Source organism: Oryza sativa, chromosome 2 (genome assembly GCF_034140825.1).
Source record: "Oryza sativa Japonica Group chromosome 2, ASM3414082v1".
In the NCBI taxonomy this organism is placed as follows: domain Eukaryota; kingdom Viridiplantae; phylum Streptophyta; class Magnoliopsida; order Poales; family Poaceae; genus Oryza; species Oryza sativa.
Genome location: NC_089036.1, coordinates 21,224,181 through 21,242,096, shown reverse-complemented (window position 1 = coordinate 21,242,096; position 17,916 = coordinate 21,224,181). Strand labels below are relative to the sequence as shown.

The following is a 17,916-nucleotide window of genomic DNA, read 5'->3' as shown; positions in this document are numbered from 1 at the left end:
TATCGGCTTTAATTTATGGCTTTGAAAAAAACAGGGGATGAATTCTGGAATGGCCTTGTTTTTGGCTCAAGATTTTTTCCATGCTGCACGCATTGCGACGAAGATTTGGAGTGTGATAGCATTTCATACACTCTACTGCATGTACTGTAATTGATGATGATAACCGCGTGGTTGATGTGTCAACTGCTACCGCACACAGTGGATGTTAAGACCTCTGTTTGGTGTAACTGTCACACACGGTGGGGCTGCAGCCTGGTGACCACGTGTGCCGTGGCAGTTGGCATTTTGGTCACTCGTGTCTTGTCAGGTCGCTTGCTTTGATCATTCTTTGCCATTGCGGTGACATCGTGGCAACTGGCAATGGACGGACGCTGGCAATGCTGCTGGTTGTTCGAAGCTGATTTTAAGTTTTGCCAGAAATTTATTTTAAAATTAGTCATTTTGTCGTCTCTAAAATTGTTTTTGATTAGTAGGAGTAATCCACAAACAGGCGGGGCCGAGATAACCTAGTACAGTAGAGAATCTTTTGGTCCCAGAATAAAAATGGCACTATTCCACTACAGAGTGCTCGTCGTATGAAGCATTTGCCCAGCAGTTCGTTCAAATGGGACAATATTTGGATATAAAGAATCCTACACATTCTTTGTGAATTTGTACGTTACATAATGCCGAAATTCCCTTTGTCGCCGAAGTATTCCCTTCGGCATATACCAATGGTTGGGGCCTTAGGGTGTGTACAATGGTAATTAATGAGACTATTGATTATGAATCTTTACTAAAATGGAAGAGATAGAAAGAAGAAAGGAAAAACATCATTTCTACAGTTAACAACAACGATTATTTGCTCTCTATAAAATGGAAGCTTGGCTTTACTAGGGTGCTTGGCTTTACTAGGGTGCGAAAAAGGAAATAACAGTAATAAAATAGTACTACCTCTGTTTTTAATAGATGACCGTTGACTTTTTGTCACACGTTTGATCACTCATCTTATTAAAAAAATTACATAATTCTAATTTATTTTGTTGTGAGTTGTTTTTATCATACATATATACTTTAAGCATGATTTATATCTTATACATTTGCGTAAAATCTTTTAATAAGACGAATGGTTCAGAAATGTGTTTAAAATTCAACGGCGTCATCTATTAAAAAACGGAGGAAGTGGTATTTTGTTTAGTTTAATGATTAGAACCTTTGTTATGTCAACTATTGTAGAGGTATATCCGCTAAATAAATATGTATTATCTAACTGTACATATTAGGCTCTATCTTTGTACATAACCACCATTTACGACAGTTCAAAAAGATATTTATGCGAATATTGTAGTAGTATGAAAGTTTCCATGGAATACCATAGGGAAGTACTCCATGCGTTCCAAAATATGATAATTTTTGCAATTTAAATTTTATACCATAATATAAAGAATTGCGCGCTGTTTCTCATGATTATCATTATTTCAATGATTCTAAAGCCAATCGGATGCCTCAAAGGAAATCCAAGTAAATAAAAATTTTAAAATCAATAACTGAAATGACTTAAATTTTTTTTACCTTAATTAGGAATTGATAAACAACGTAGAAATCATTATATTCGAGTACTAGTTTATTTCGGCTGAAATGGAAAATAATTTTCATGCTCCGAATGCGAACTTGGAGTACCATAAGAACTTACTACTTGTACAAACTACACATAAGTAGCAATAACTGTCTCTAACATATCCTCTCGGCTAAAAGCCATTGGACATGATATTCATCCAGGTTGGCATCTTTCGGTTTTAGGTCAATTCTACATTAAAAATTAAGAAACTTATAATAATTGCATAACTTTAGAAATATTACTAAAATATTATAGGGTCAATCGATCTACTTCGATCGTTTGGGCTCCGGTTGATAAACTGTGAAAAAATAAACAAATTTATAGGCTAATTTTTTTGAACGGCGAATTTATAGGCTAATTTTTCACATCTACATTATTAGAGGTTTCAAAACTATGCTAAAAGTAGATTATTACAAAATAACTGTCAAACTCAACTTTTTTTTCTCAAAAATATCAACCTTTTTTTTTTAAAAAAAAAATAGATTTTAACTGCGGCCGATAATAATCTGATAAAAAGAAATTGAGAACTTAACCTTACCACGGATCAAATGTAACTTAATCGTGGCTGTGTTTAGTTCGTGTACTAAAATTTTTTTAAGTATACAGACACACATTTGAAGTATTAAATATAGACTAATAACAAAATAAATTACAGATTCCGCCTGTAAATTGCGAGACGAATCTATTAAGCCTAATTAATCCATCATTAGCAAATGTTTACTATAGCACCACTGTCGACGTTTGATGTCGCGATTCCGGTATTTGCATAGTATGAGGATCGTTGGTACTAGGATATACGCGAGACTGAGGTAAAAGAGACGGAGACGGGGATTTTTATACAGGTTCGGGCCCCTGAATTGTCAGGTAATAACACTACATCCTGTTGGCCGAAGCCGGTATTGCTCTTATTCACCATAATCACACCAGTACAATATTTGGGGTAGCCTATCTAACTGTTGTCGACATAGCGGTCTGAAGGTCTGACTCGTAGTCGACAATAGGGTAGTCTTCCTCCTCGAATCCGTGCCCGGCGAGATCAGAGATAGCGCTTTCGTCTCTCCTGACAGTACCCGGAGACACCGTAGGGGACTAGCCGTGCTTATCCCTGAAGTCGATATCCGGCGTCTTGTCTTGGCGTATGTTGGCTTGTATGTTGATCTTCTGTCTTTATCTATTGTTTTGTGTATGTTGATTGTGGGTCTCTCTCCTCCTAGGGGGCCTTGTATTTATACCCATAGGTATCCCTTTGGCCAAGTAGAAATAGGAAAACCAATATGGATACAATCCGAGTAGTCCATGTCGTTTCCATGTAGAACTCTGGTTGTCTTTCCTTATCCGGAACTCCCTCCATACGTGAAGTCAGTTTCCGTATAAGACATGGTATGTGGTGGGTCCTACCGAGAGTTAGTCAACTACTATTAGGTATGTGGTATCCATAACCCTGACAGTAGCCCCCGACTTCGATGCAAATGAACGAATTCATATTCTCAACCGCGTGCAGGCCTTGGAGTAACTGTTATCGAGCTCACGTGACCGTTCTCGATGAGTTCGGAGATAACGTTAGACTTCCTTTATCAGCCTCGTGCGGGCACCTAAAGGGTTTGTCTGAGTCAATCTCCGACGTCGACCAAGAAAGTACAGAACAGACGACTAAGTCTCCCGTCTTGCTGTAATCGAGAATTTGGATTGAAGTCAAGAAATTTTATCTCGGCGGGTACACCATCTCTTCATTCCGTATTCCTTGTCGAGATCCACCAACCATTCTCGAGTGATTGAGAAGGCGCAGAATCTACGACGGAGCCTTGTCAACATTTGTCGTACTCGCCTTAGTCGATCTTGGTGTAGAACCATAGAGACATGGAGTCTTCGTCAATGTCGAATAGAATTTTCCTGAAATCAACACTCAGAAAAAAAATATCAGATAGAAATAGCCCCCGAGCAAACGCTCAAAGGGTGACATGTTATAATATATATGGAAACTAAAAATGAATTAAATTTACAGACCAATGTTTTGTGTATGAGCGTCTTCTCTTTTACCGACTTCGATCAGTCAGTTTGTTGAGTCATACACTCTCCTTAGCTCCCAGCCTTGTCATCGGAGAATTATTCTCGGGAGATAAGGCTCTTGGACCTTTGACCTGCCTCGATTGAACAAGCACTGATCCTAGCCCCCAGCCGTGAAGTTGGAAAACCCAATTTCCGATTACATGGCTTGGTTAATACGCACTGCGAGAACTCTTACACGACCAGATCTTACACAGTCTTTTGTCTCTACAGGATTCGACAAGGCCTTATCGGCTCTGGGCGTCCCCAGCCGAAGTTCCCTTAGGTTCCTCAGAGGTCTTGTCAAGACGGCGTAAAGGGACATGAGGATAGGTTTCAACGCTAGGTGTCATCGTGGTAAGGGATCTCTAGGTAAAACACTTGGCGATATTGTATACCTAATATCAACTTTGTTGGAGTAGAGGTAATGGGAGGATCGTTACTCCGCTGGTCAAGGACCAGGTAGTAGTCTAAACTCGACCACTTAGAAGTGGAAATAGTGGGAGAATCGCTACACCGCTGGTCGAGGACCAGGTAGTAGTCGTAACTCGACCACTAGAAGTAAGGCGAGAGAGATTGAACCAGGAGTAGGAGTCTCTTTATCACCTATAGGGGCGCTAAAGTTGGTTTATTATATGTGCATATCATGTGGCCAGCATAACTCACATACCCAACTTATAGCATATCCGGATGTCCGTTCGCAATCATATCGGGTGATCAAGCCGACGACGTTCGCGAGGAATTATCCATTAATAACCTTTTCTCGAGTAGTCCAGCCATGGCCGGTGCTATGAGATAGGTCGTCGGTCTTCCTTGGCAGGTTGGGCTCGACGACTCTGCATTTGTCGAGATCATTCTCGATAATGTGGTGTACTCGACCACAACCTACTCGGGTGCTCAATTGTTCCTGAAGAATATTTTCTAGAAGGCAAGACATATAGCAGAGAATATCGAGTATGTACTCAAAAGACTGCATGGATCTTCTAGCATTATCAGGACATAACGAGCAGATGTAAATATCAGGCATTATGTAAACCGTAAACAAGCATGATTTATACAGAAGAAAACAGAGCGAGCCCCCAGCATTAAACCGTAGTCAATTAACATCGGGGACACTCGCGCAACAGATATTGTATAAAAAACATGCTCTAGGTAAACATAATAAATCATAGATCTAACAATGTTGTATGATCTGAATAGGTACGATAAATTGCAGATAAAATATTGCGTACCTTTGTAGATACATGCCGGATGTATCTACGAAATTAGTAGATCAATTTAAAAAACCAATCTACCAATTACCTTGTTGCGTACTTGTTCGATATCATGCGATCTGACATCTTTTGGTACGCCGCGGAGCTTGAGGCTTGGATGATCTCGATAGATCAAGTTGTCAATGACGATGATGGTTCCGATCTGGTTAGGTTGGATCTCCCCCTCAGCTGAAGTCGTCGAGTAGCTCGTTGTCGGAGAATCCATCTCTTAAACCCATCTCATCGAAACCTTGAAGCACCAAAAGATCCCCTACCTGGCGCGCAACTGTCGACATTTGATGTCGCGATTCCGGTATTTGCATAGTATGAGGATCGTTGGTACTAGGATATACGCGAGACTGAGGTAAAAGAGACAGAGACGGGGATTTTTATATAGGTTCGGGCCCCTTAATTGTCAGTAATAACCCTACATCCTGTTGGCTGAAGCCGATATTGCTCTTATTCACCATAATCACACCAGTACAATATTTGCGGTAGCCTATCTAACTGTTGTCGACATGACGGTCTGAAGGTCTGACTCGTAGTCGACAACAGGGTAGTCTTCCTCCTCGAATCCGTGCCCGGCGAGATCAGAGATAGCGCTTTCGTCTCTCCTGACAGTACCCGGAGACACCGTAGGGGACTAGCCGTGCTTATCCCTGAAGTCGATATCCGGCGTCTTGTCTTGGTATATGTTGGCTTGTATGTTGATCTTCTGTCTTGATCTATTGTTTTGTGTATGTTGATTGTGGGTCTCTCTCCTCCTAGGGGGCCTTGTATTTATACCCATAGGTGTCCCCTTATCCAAGTAGAACTAGAAAAACCAATATAGATATAATCCGAGTAGTTCATGTCGTTTCTATGTAGAACTCTGGTTGTCTTTCCTTATCCGGAACTCCCTCCATACGTGAAGTCAGTTTCCGTATAAGACATGGTATGTGGTGGGTCCTGCCGAGATTTAGTCAACTACTATTAGGTATGTGGTATCCATAACCCTGACAACCATATTGTCAAATCATGGTGTAATTAGGCTCAAAAGATTCGTCTCGCGATTTATATGCAAACTGTACAATTGGTTTTTTTTCGTCCACATTTAATGCTTCATGCATGTGTCCGAATATTTGATGTGACGGAAAAGTTGAAAGTTTGAAGAAAAAAATTTGAAACTAAACACAGCCCGTGTTTTCTTGTCGTGTGGAGAGAAGGAGAAGAGAGATTATGTAGGTGTGCCATCACCATCAACCCCAGCCTCAAACAAGTCAAACAAGTGCTTGGTAGCTGACACATATATACATCGTACATGATCATCACACACGCTCGTCCGGTCGCCCCCCTCCCACGTGGCCCCCTCATGCCACCTTAATTAAGACTGACCTTATGCAAATTAATATTATTATTGCCTAAATTAATTACCGAGGTAATCAAATGGTACAGAATTAGGTGTTTCTCTCGTTGGTCGTTACGCCTTCGTTGATCAGCTATCTCAGAGAGACGTGCCCTATGGTTTATGCAATTTGGCCATGAAAATCGTATCTTTGTGGATCTCATATCAATTTGGAACCGTCATAATATCTTATGCGTTGTCCGGGAGGAAAATCTGTTTGTCGATCACTTACTTGTGTTTAACTTATTAGAAGACCGGCTCTCATTGACAACACAAAAATATGTATTTTTAGGCATCAACGATATGATTATGTATGTTTAGGATTGCCATGTAGGAAATGTTTGTGACTGATGTTTTTTTAGGAAAATTGCAAAACACCCCATAAGTCTCTTAAAGGTTGGCATTCGACATTATAAGTTATTTTGTTACAAGTACCCATCCCTACTCAGTCTTGTTAAGAAAAAAAATCCCCATTATACACATGCTTAACCGAATCAGTCCGTTATCACCAATGTGAGCCACCCTAAGCTAAGCTAGTCAAGTCAATCTTATCCAAATACTTATTAGACTTATTCTCATGTTTCACTGAATTTTTGTGTGCATATAGTGAAACTTAGTTTGACAATGTTTAAGTTCTTATCAATAATTTTATTTATGAAATCTCCAAGAAAATTGTTAAGATTATAATCTTAGAAGTATTTAATTTTGGTAAAAATCACATTGATAACTCACAATTTATGAAAACATGTGATTCAGTTAAGCACGTGCATATTGGGGGGTGTTTTTTTTTCAATAAAACTAAATAGGGGTGGGCATTTACAACAAAATTGCCTATGGGTTTTTCAAAAAAAAAACTTATGAGATGGAATGTTAAACTTTAAGTGATTCTCTTGATTGTATAACTCATAGTTTTTGAATGGCATGGTTCTCTTGATCGAGGGGATGTTCAAAATTTCGAATATGGTTCTATTGCTACGATGTGTCGATGTTTACTTCCATTGTACTAGTAACTTAAATTATTTACGCGTTAATTGAAACCAATGCATAGACTTTGGTACCTCCCCAACAAGTCAAAAGATATGCATACTAACCAACTAGTCGGATTTCACCCCCCCTCCCCCCCGCCTACCACGTCGCTCGTAAGTGACACGGGTGGCGATCAACAGACAACGCTGTTGGTTATATTTGTCCTCTCCTCCGCCTTGCTGCCACTTGAGCTAATTACTAGCCACGCAATGGCAAGGATGATGGTGGCGGGGCTTCCTCTTTCCAATTTTCCCTAGTGCGATAGTGAAGACTCTAGGGATAAGAGCCAGTGGATCTAGGGCTTCTACGTCCGGATTTAGCCACACAACGACAGATGACGATAGTGAGTTTCTTTCTTTGCAAGCTTTCTTGGCTCCATCACTACTCCTCCTTGGCCTCCTGGCTAGGTTGTGGGGAGCTTCGAGGGGCTGGGTTGCCGGTGGTACGATGTTGCTGTGGTTTCAACTTTGGCTTTTGCGGATGACAATGTTACTATTTGGCATGTAGGCTGGTTATGTGTGATGAGGGAGTTGTCGAATGGTGAAAGCCTTGCTAGATTCTAGCTAGCTTCGATGACGGTGATGCTTTCGAGCATCGTTTTTCTTCTTGGAGGCATCCTCACTTCTTCCCATCCCTCCACATTGGCCTTCAGGTAAAACCTTTTGCTTTGGTCCTGGTAGAGTGGTAGCGGCATCTCACGTCGTGTCCTCCTCTGAGGCGTCGCTTTGGAGGACCTTCTTTGTGCGGCAATGGTCATTGTTGGGAACCTACGTCAGCTCAGTGGCTTTAATGGCTATGGCAGTGTGGTAAGATTTGGGCGAGCTATTGATTTGCACTAAAGTTATTCTCCGACGATATCTTCCACATTTGTTCGATATCAGTTGTCGGCGGTGATGTGAGTGAAATTCGACCAGTGCAATGATTGGCCACTGATTTTGGAGATTATATTTCCTAATTTGAGAAAGACAATGTCTTCTTACAACGTACTACTGAAGATACAACGGTTATGCAATTCCTCAACAACCATAGGTAGAAGTTATTAGTGTTATCTCTGTCATTAGTTTGGTGTTCTAAATATTTTTTTAGTTTTTAATTAAATTGTGATTTTGTAATTCAAACTATTGTTAGGTAATTCACTGTAATAATTGGCTATAGCTTCTTTTATTTCAAATAACGGAATGAATTATATTATATATATATATATATATATATATATATATTTCCTAAGGTGAAGAGAGAAGAGATGGGAAAAATGAGTAGACAACTGGTTTTTTTTCCCCGAAAGGACGACTTAAAGCACAAATATCGAACCAATTCATTTCAGATTTTACCTCCTCTCCTTGAGAAATACAAGGTGTATTAGATACTACTCCCTCCATCCCAAAAAAATTCAATTTCTGGGTTTCCGTGTCTAATGTTTGACCGTCCGTCTTATTTAAAAAAATATGAAAAAGTTTAAAAAGATAAGTCAAACATAAAGTATTATTCTTGTTTTATCATCTAATAATAATGAAAATACTAATAATAAAAAAATTCATATAAGACGGACGGTCAAACGTTAGACATGAAAACCCAGAAATTGAGTCTTTTTGGGACGGGGGGAGTATATAACTATTGATTTATCCTATAATACATAGTAAATTGTAATTTTCACCAAGTTAATTGTAACTTGTTTTACATTGTACAAGTATCAGATTTAGCATGTACTTTCACTTTACACCAGAGTACATTAAAATAAGTTTTACTTAACATCAGAGTACACCATAAAACCTATATAAATTTCATGAAATTTGAACAACATTTCATAAAATGTGGTCTAAATTGAAAAAGTTTGATAATGTTCGCTTAGATTCACAAGATTTTTCCTTCAATTATATGACACAATTTAGTGTAAAGTGAAACTTATTTTAATCTAGCATGTAGTAAAGTGAAAGTATGTAGTAAGGCCTCCTTTGATTCAAAAGAAAATCATAAGAATTTTGGGGGATTTCATTTATATATGATTTTTAGGTGAATCTTATGGAATCCTATGCTTTTTCTAATCCTATGTTTTTTTATTTCTGCAATTAGAATGGGCTCTAAACCTGATGTTAAATGAAACGAGATACCATAATATGTAATATATTATCAACAACTACAAAATTAATATATATAAAAATATTTTTAAATATAAATTCAGTGACACTACATACTACATAACACTAAATACATATATTTGTAAGTTTGGTTACTAGTTAAAACTTTTATTCGTTGACTCTGCAAAAAAGGACGCCATATATCTTCGAACGGTGCAGTACTGTACAAGAGAATTTATTTTGAACTTATCTATCAGTAATGTGATGTTGTCTATATCTATGGAGACAAAGGCGGTTTCAACTGCCGTACCATTCCAAGTTTCCAACACTTCTACAAAATTCGCCAATACACGTCGACTAATCACCGCATATGCTAATCCTAATCACTCAGATCAACGTTAACAATAATCACTCGGATTGCATGTACAAAGATTTATATTGACGTGCTCTCTTCGTTATGGTGCATGTAAGAGCATCTTCACTAGCTTCTTTAAATCGGATTCTATCTAATTTGGCTAGTCAAACTAGATGCTCACTTTAACAGACTCTCTATTGATCCTCTCTAAATTAACAATGGACCCACAACAACAGTATGTACTCTTCTTCCTCCCTCTCTCTCTCTCCCCTTTCTTCCTTCTCTTTTCTTCTTTTCCCCTTTCCTTCCTTCCCATCGACCACGCAGATGCCAACGGCGTGGGGAGGCAGGAGGTGGCGCAGGGAGTCCGCAAGCGACAGGGACATCAGCTTGGGAGGGGCGGCGACGAAGCTCAGGGTGGGGATGGCGACATCGGCTTGGGGGGAGCTCGGGATGGGGATGGCGACGGCGACTGGAGCGTGGATTTGCTCCTCGCCGGCCTCCCTTGCTCTCCCTCGCCGCCATGCCTTCCATCCCTCGCCATCGAGCCCTCCCTCCCTTGCCGTCGACGGCGCCCGGGAGGAGGCGGCGGCCGGCAAGGGGGAGGCGGCTGGAGGGGAGTTGGCGGCCGGATCGTAGGCGGCTGGAGAAGGAACTCGACGTCGATGGGGGAGAGGCGAATGAGATTGCAGCTACTAGCCATTGATGCTGTGTTTGGCCAGCCAAACTAGCTTGCTAGATTTGGCCACCTGAGCTGGTCATTTGGCCAGCGAGATGGCTTAGCCATCCAAATGGAGAGGCTGTTGGACCTCATTTTCTTGCTATGTTTGCTAATTTTTAGCTTGGAGAGTGGGATGGCTAACCTATTGGAGATGATCTAACTCTTAGTGACGTGAAAAAGAAACAACTTTAATACAGATCATTTGTAGTACTACCATTTAACTTTAAGTGACTAACATGTAAGTCTGAAAATCCTTATTCACGGGCGCCCGATGAAAGAGAAAAATATCGGGCACGCTCCCTCGCTCACGTCGCCTCCTCTCCCCGTCGATGCCGCCTCCTCTTCCACGAGCTCCCTCGCCCACGCTGCTTCCTCCCGCCTCCCCCCGCCAACCTCACCCGCGCTGCCTCCTCTCTCCCGTCAACCTCGCCCACGTCGCCTTCTCCGTCGGATCCTCCGCCGCTTTTCGTCTTCCTTGACGTTGACAGCGTCTTCGTCCCCGTGGTGGCGGCCGACGCGGAGGACGACGCACGAGCAGCGAAGCGGTGGTGGCGGCAGTGGTGGTGGAGGAGGCTCGTCGGCTCCCTCTTTCTCTCCTGGGAGCACTCCCTCCTCATCTCCGCCATCCTCCCCCTTCTCCTCCTCCAGATCCGGTGATGGGGGCCGTGGAGAAGACCGACGCGGGCAACCCTGTGTTCGTCGGAGAGGAGGAAGATGCAGTCTAGACCAGGTTCTGTGTTTTTTTTTGTGTATTTCAGCTAGTGTACTCGTGATGTTCTTTGTGTTTGGATCAAATGTTGCAATAGATATTTGGACAGTGTTCCATATTTCTATTTTTGACATACGGGTTTGTTGATGTTTCAATGGTTCAAAAGCAATGTTTCAGCTAATATACTCGTGATGTTTCTTTGTGGGTGGATCAAATGTTACAGTGGATTTTAAATAGTATTTAATATTTTCATCTCGATGTACACGGGGTTTGTTTAGATGTACATGGGGTTTAAGTGCTTCAATGGCTTAAATCGTTTTGTTACATACGTTGAACCAAATTGTTTCATTTAGCGATCTCACTATGTTTCACATTTTTTTAAGAATTGAATCATTCTTTCGCTAAGTGCTAAAACATTATTTTTATAAAGGGTGAAACAACGCCAGACTTTTTGGGAAAAATCGAGCGCCTGATTTGTAGGCACCTTCATGTAAGTCACACACGTGACAGATCCACGTATCAGTGATCAAGTCAGAGGACAATATTTGTTTTTACACATAGAGACTTATTTGCTTTTACGCACGATAACGGCTCAGAGTCGACTCTTAGCATTTATTAAAAAAATTATTATATGGAGCTAAAATGGTTATCTCAGCAATTATATATTGAATAATTTAGTGATATGTAAGTATTAACTAAAGAGTTCATATCAAACCATTTGTACATGTTAAATCATGCTTAGAAAATTCCAAAAATAAAAGAACTTCTAATCACACCCAAATGGCCAAATCCCACCATAAAATGAGAGAAATCAATTTCACACAGGAGCAGGAGGAGAGAGAAACCGCTACTAATAAATAGGAGTATAAAACAGAAGCCTCCTCGTTAAGCTTCGAATCCTCTTCCATTCCCTCCTTCCTCTCCTCTCCTCTCCAAGACCAAGAACCAGCAGGAGCAAGCAAGGAAGGCGCCGAATTCGATCGGAGCAGGCAGGACGGGTCCGGGATCCCGCGCCGCCATGGAGAAGTACGAGCTGCTCAAGGACATCGGGTCGGGCAACTTCGGTGTGGCGCGGCTGATGCGGAACAGGGAGACCAAGGAGCTCGTCGCCATGAAGTACATACCGCGTGGCCTCAAGGTGCGTGCGTGATTCGAAGCGAGCTAGGGTTTCTTCTTCTTAATTTCTCGTTTTCTTGGCTGGTTTTTAGCGGGGTTTGCGGGTGGTTTTTTGCAGATTGACGAGAATGTGGCGAGGGAGATCATAAACCACCGCTCGCTGCGGCACCCAAACATCATCCGGTTCAAGGAGGTGAGGCCGGCCGCGGAATTCGCGGGATTTCTGAGAAATTCGCGGTTCTTGCTCGGTATTTTTATTTTCTTTTTGAAAATTTAGTTCGTAATTTTGGGGGAATTTTGTTTTGTTTAGGTCGTGCTCACGCCTACCCACCTCGCGATCGTCATGGAGTACGCCGCCGGCGGCGAGCTGTTCGACCGGATCTGCAGCGCCGGGAGATTCAGCGAGGACGAGGTGATCATCTAATCTCCTCGAATTAGACGGGTCCCAAGTCTTTTCCCTCTTTTTTTTTGCCCCCTCAAAAATTCGTGAGGTTTGCGTGCTAATTTTAATTTTGTGTTTTCAAATTGGGGGACGTGTGGATTGCTACTGTTCTAGTCGAGGTATTTCTTCCAGCAACTAATTTGCGGCGTCAGCTACTGCCACTTCATGGTGAGGACATCAATAATTTGTTATTTTTCTGTTAATATAAAAAAAGCTTTAAGTATAAATTTTTCAAAATGTTAAGCTGATGAGGATTGCGTGTTTTGTTTGATCTCGCAGCAAATTTGCCACCGGGATTTGAAGCTGGAGAACACGCTGCTGGATGGCAGCCCTGCGCCGCGCCTCAAGATCTGCGACTTTGGCTACTCCAAGGTAACAATTTCTTCTCTCTCTTTTTTTTTAAAAAAAAGGAAGATTTTTATGTTCTTTCATACCGTGCATGTTTTTTGGTAGAAAGGTATACGGAAAGAAGCCTTCCTTGTTGAACTTGGCATGTTGGGAGGACAAAAATTTTGACACGAAACTGGGTCGCTATCCTCATTATCCTTATTAAACTCGTGCCGCTATTGAGAATCAAACTTTGCGCCCTTTTTTTTTCTCAGTCTTTTTTATCGGATGATGTTATCAAGCAATCCTTTAGTTTCTTCACGTACATAAAAGAGGGACATCACTCGAACTAACTGATGGCAAAAAGAACACTTAGACTTACGAAAATATCGTATTTATTGCTCTTTAATTTAGCTCTATAGTGGGTTACTTACGCGTACTAAGACCGTTCTTTTTGCGAATGTTTTTGTGGTCAGTCATCACTGCTGCACTCAAAGCCGAAGTCGACGGTCGGGACTCCCGCGTACATCGCTCCGGAGGTGCTCTCTCGCCGGGAGTATGACGGCAAGGTCAGTCTCAGTCATCTTGCTCCTCTAGCTTGCCTGTCTCTCCAGTTGTGTCCAGGGCAGCTGGAGACTTTGTGCTTAATCCTTTTCTTTTCTTTCCTTTTTTGGTGTGTGCTCAATCCTTGTGTTATCTTAAGGCACCTGAATTTTACACGCAAAATTTTAATATCCCAAGGTAACTAAGAAGTTTCACACTAGAAAATGTATTGTAATTTTTTAAGGATGGTGAAATTAACCTTGTGTGGGTCACCTATGCTTGTGCTAGCTTGCTGCAGTCCCTCCGGCCCCAACCCAAACGTAGTCTGAACTTTTCATGTGAATGCCAGGACTGGAGTTTTAGTATGTGAACCCAAACGTAGCAGACATATATGCCTTGTAGACCAGGCTCATGGTATCATGGGGGCACCTCTCTAATCAGTGGTTTTACATTCTTGGAATTTTGTTCTGAGGTCAAGTAGACAGGGAATGGACCTGACCCCAATTGCCAGTGTTTTTCTTTGTCCTTACCTCTGTGGGGTGGGGATTCCAGTTTTCCAAGCTCCAACTTCCAAGTGCTCCTCCAATTATTTGTGTTGACAATTTTGTCAAAGGAGCAAAGAGGGGGGAAGAGATATCCTACCGAAATGTTCCCGATGTTGTCGCTGGGACATTTTTCTTTTTACTACCTCCGTCCTAAAATAAGTGTAGTCGTGGGGATCCGTGTCCAACGTTTGACCGTTCGTCTTATTTGAAAAATTTATGAAAAAATTAAAAAAAAATAGTCACCCATAAAGTACTATTCATGTTTTATCATCTAATAACAATAAAAATACTAATCAAAAAAAATTTCAAATAAGACGAACGGTCAAACGTTGGACATGAATAGTGTAAAACTGTACTTATTTTGGAACGGATGGAGTAGTAATCACAGCATGCTTGATGGTGATCTCTGCCCCCTCCGGGTGCGTGCCTGCTTTAATTGTTCCCTTGATCTGGTTCACAGTTGGTATACATGGTGAAGTCTTGTCTCGCATGGTGTTGTTGATGTGATGATCCAAAAAGAAAGTTAGATTTGATAGATAAGAGCACCAGATTCTGTTGATGGAGATCTTGTTATCATGCTTAATGATCTGCTTGATAGTGAGGATTAATAAAAACAAAATCGCTGTGTGCTTTGTTGTGTGGTGAATCCTTGACCAGCAAACAGATAGGATTCATATTGCCTAAAAAAATTGTGGAGTTCCAAAAACAATAATGTAGTTATTTCTTCAGAGGTAGTACATAGAAAAAAAAAAGCATGAACAGATTTGAAATGGTTGCGCGTGATGATCTATGTATCGTGGGGAGGCCCCGTGGACATGTTCCATGAATCGAATTGTGTTCCCATTCATCATGCTTTATGTCCTTTTCTGGACCGTATTTCCATCATGTTGATGTGTACAATAGGGGCCCTCAGACCTGATCTTTTCATGTAGCCATCTTAGACTGAACATCTGGTTGGTAACCTGTGGTCCTTTGGGACTGTTTTTCTTCATCCTTTTTTTTGGGCGTTTCATTTTGCCATCTGTAGTTTGTCTGGTTAATATTGATGTTATTTGACCAATTGCTATTGCACTTTATTTCATACTTTTTTGGGATACCATGCCAAACTACCAATTGAATTTCTTTCTAGCATGCAAGATTGGTTGCCTTTGCTGGTAGAGGCTATCATAAAGCGGCACTGAGATTGGTTCATTTTTTTAAAAGTGACATTGAGATCAGTTAGGAGAATATATGGTTGTTTCTAGACGAACTGCCCAAATGTCCATAGGTCTCTGCCATATTTTCTATTTTCTTCGGCTGCTCCCAGAACTCCGCTATCCTCAAATTGTGTTCTTCACTTTATTTCATCTGTCAGTTGTACATATTTTTCTTTATTTTTGATTTCAAAGATAATGACCTTCATGAATACCTATTTGCATATTATCTTTTTAATTAAGTGAGTGTAACTGATGTTCTCAAGCCACCATGTTGTACTCACATGTGACCAACTCCTAATTGACTCTTGCTAGTTTCACTTAAATTCGTTGCTTCACATTTTCCTGAACAATAGACTTAAATTCGCTAGTTTCACTTACTGGATACTCTTTCAAAGAGCTCTGTCCTTGAACTGCTGGGACTTGGGATTCTTCTGCTCCTTTTTTCTGTCCACCAGGATTCTTGAGTTCTTGATCCGTTAATATAGTGCCTTCTGTTTTTTTTTTTTTTGACTACTCTCTAATTTCCTATGCTTTTTGAGGTTCATTCTTTCTTGAAATTATGCTTCTCTTGTTTTTGTAACACACTAACATTATTGTTTGCACTATGTGCAGATGGCAGATGTATGGTCTTGTGGGGTGACCCTTTATGTGATGCTCGTCGGTGCTTACCCTTTTGAGGACCCAGATGATCCCAAGAATTTCAGAAAAACAATCGGGGTAATAATTCACCCACTTCAGCCTCTCTAAATTCCAACTTCAAACGCCACACGAATGTACAAATATATTATGCTCACATTTTTATTTTGCAGAGAATCGTATCAATTCAGTACAAAATACCAGAGTACGTCCATATATCCCAAGATTGTAGACAACTCCTCTCTCGAATCTTTGTCGCGAATCCTGCAAAGGTGAACCTCGCGGAACTTCAATCCATGTTCCATTATGTTCCATTTAACATAATACCATTTCCACCATGTCATGCAGAGAATAACAATAAGAGAGATCAGAAACCACCCTTGGTTTATGAAGAACTTGCCGCGGGAGCTTACAGAAGCGGCGCAAGCGAAGTACTACAAGAAGGACAACAGTGCCCGTACATTCTCGGATCAGACCGTCGACGAGATCATGAAGATTGTACAAGAGGCAAAGACACCACCTCCATCGTCGACTCCAGTGGCCGGTTTCGGTTGGACCGAGGAAGAAGAGCAGGAGGACGGTAAGAATCCCGACGACGACGAGGGAGACAGGGATGAGGAGGAGGGCGAGGAAGGCGATAGCGAGGACGAGTACACCAAGCAGGTGAAGCAAGCCCATGCCAGCTGTGACTTGCAGAAGAGCTGATAAGATGTTGAGTTCAAGCTTTGCTGTTGCCGGCAAGAGGGTGTTTTTGTGCATGTTTGTACTTTGTGGTAGTTGTGGGGGTGATGAGATGTCGCATCCTTTTCGTTATTAGTTTGTCTTTGTAGCTTTTAACTTTCTGTTGTTGCCTTGGGTCTTCCTTTTCTTTTATCCTGTTCTTTTTTTTTATCTTGTGATATGTTAACACCGTAAATTATTACTACCAAATAGGCTCTCCAGTGCCTTTGTAATGGTTGGATGGTTAAGATAGCAAGGTTGTATATAGCTTGTGGAATAAACCTTATTTCTTGACAAGTGTTTATTTAGGGAGACAATATTTTTTCTTTTCACCAACGAGATAAGCAACACAAATGTGTATATATGCATGAGATCTGTTTAACCTCATTCCACGTATTGAAATAATTTTTTTGCCTCTGGACACATAGTTGAAATTGATCTAATAAAAACAAGAAGAAAATGGATATGTTTTCTAGATTATATTGTGCTTGCATGTTATTTTGGGAAAAAGAGTGTTATTTTTTTAGTGTTAGTTGGAGCGTAATCGCTACTCCCTCCATCTACTTTTAATAGTCATATTTCATCTTGACACACAGACCAAGGATAAGTAATTCTACTTATCATTCATTTAAACATGCTACTAATCATCCCTCATAAACAAGCGATTCATTAATATTTACATTTCTCAATATCCATGTAGCCAATCTTGTGTGGAAAAATGGAGAGTCATGCATTAAATCCGAGAAAGTAATTAAGATGATAGGTTGTTGAATTGAAATATGCCAATCAAAAATAAATTTTTCAGATTTGGAAATATGACAATCAAAAGTAGATGGAGGGAGTATAATGGAAGAGAACATCTTTAAAGAATAGTTTTCCTTTAATTTGACACTAATCAAATTAATTAGGTGCGACTGAGGTGTCTTAATTGATCTCATACGTAGAAACATAAGAATGGTTATGCGTTTACCAAATCCTCCTATATGTTGTCAAATGTGTTGGGTCTTTCTGTGTCCACCCAGGCACGCATGTGCAACTCACAGCCCAAGAACAACACATTTCATTTAGCTGTGGGTTGTGTTGGCATAGCCCATCTAGCCACGTTGTGCTTGGGTTGTTACCGGCCCAGCATGCCAACACGACAAGTGCATGTCGCGAGCAGGAGATAGGGGGAAATGAGAACTAAAGAATCGAGGAAGCTAGGGGATCAGGAAAGAGGAAGTAATGA

The 17,916-nt window shown here is 40.9% G+C and overlaps 1 protein-coding gene across 1 annotated transcript; it reads left to right on the top strand.

Annotated features, from left to right (window-relative positions):
* Positions 1-11,992: 11,992 nt before the first annotated feature.
* LOC4329630 (serine/threonine-protein kinase SAPK6-like) lies at positions 11,993-17,020 on the top strand. Its single transcript, NM_001401873.1, has 9 exons — positions 11,993-12,301; positions 12,398-12,472; positions 12,590-12,691; positions 12,836-12,889; positions 13,001-13,093; positions 13,525-13,617; positions 15,945-16,049; positions 16,142-16,240; positions 16,317-17,020. Exons 1-9 carry the CDS (start codon positions 12,182-12,184, stop codon positions 16,671-16,673), a joined length of 1,098 nt encoding a protein of 365 aa, NP_001388802.1. The 5' UTR covers positions 11,993-12,181; the 3' UTR covers positions 16,674-17,020.
* Positions 17,021-17,916: the final 896 nt, after the last annotated feature.

Excerpts from the sequence above, each read along its gene's own strand:
- LOC4329630 (NM_001401873.1), top strand. The coding sequence starts at position 12,182 with ATGGAGAAGTACGAGCTGCTCAAGGACATCGGGTCGGGCAACTTCGGT. Across the intron at positions 12,890-13,000 it reads TCAGCTACTGCCACTTCATG|CAAATTTGCCACCGGGATTT; the intron begins GTGAGGACATCA and ends TTGATCTCGCAG. Across the intron at positions 16,050-16,141 it reads ATTTCAGAAAAACAATCGGG|AGAATCGTATCAATTCAGTA; the intron begins GTAATAATTCAC and ends TTTATTTTGCAG.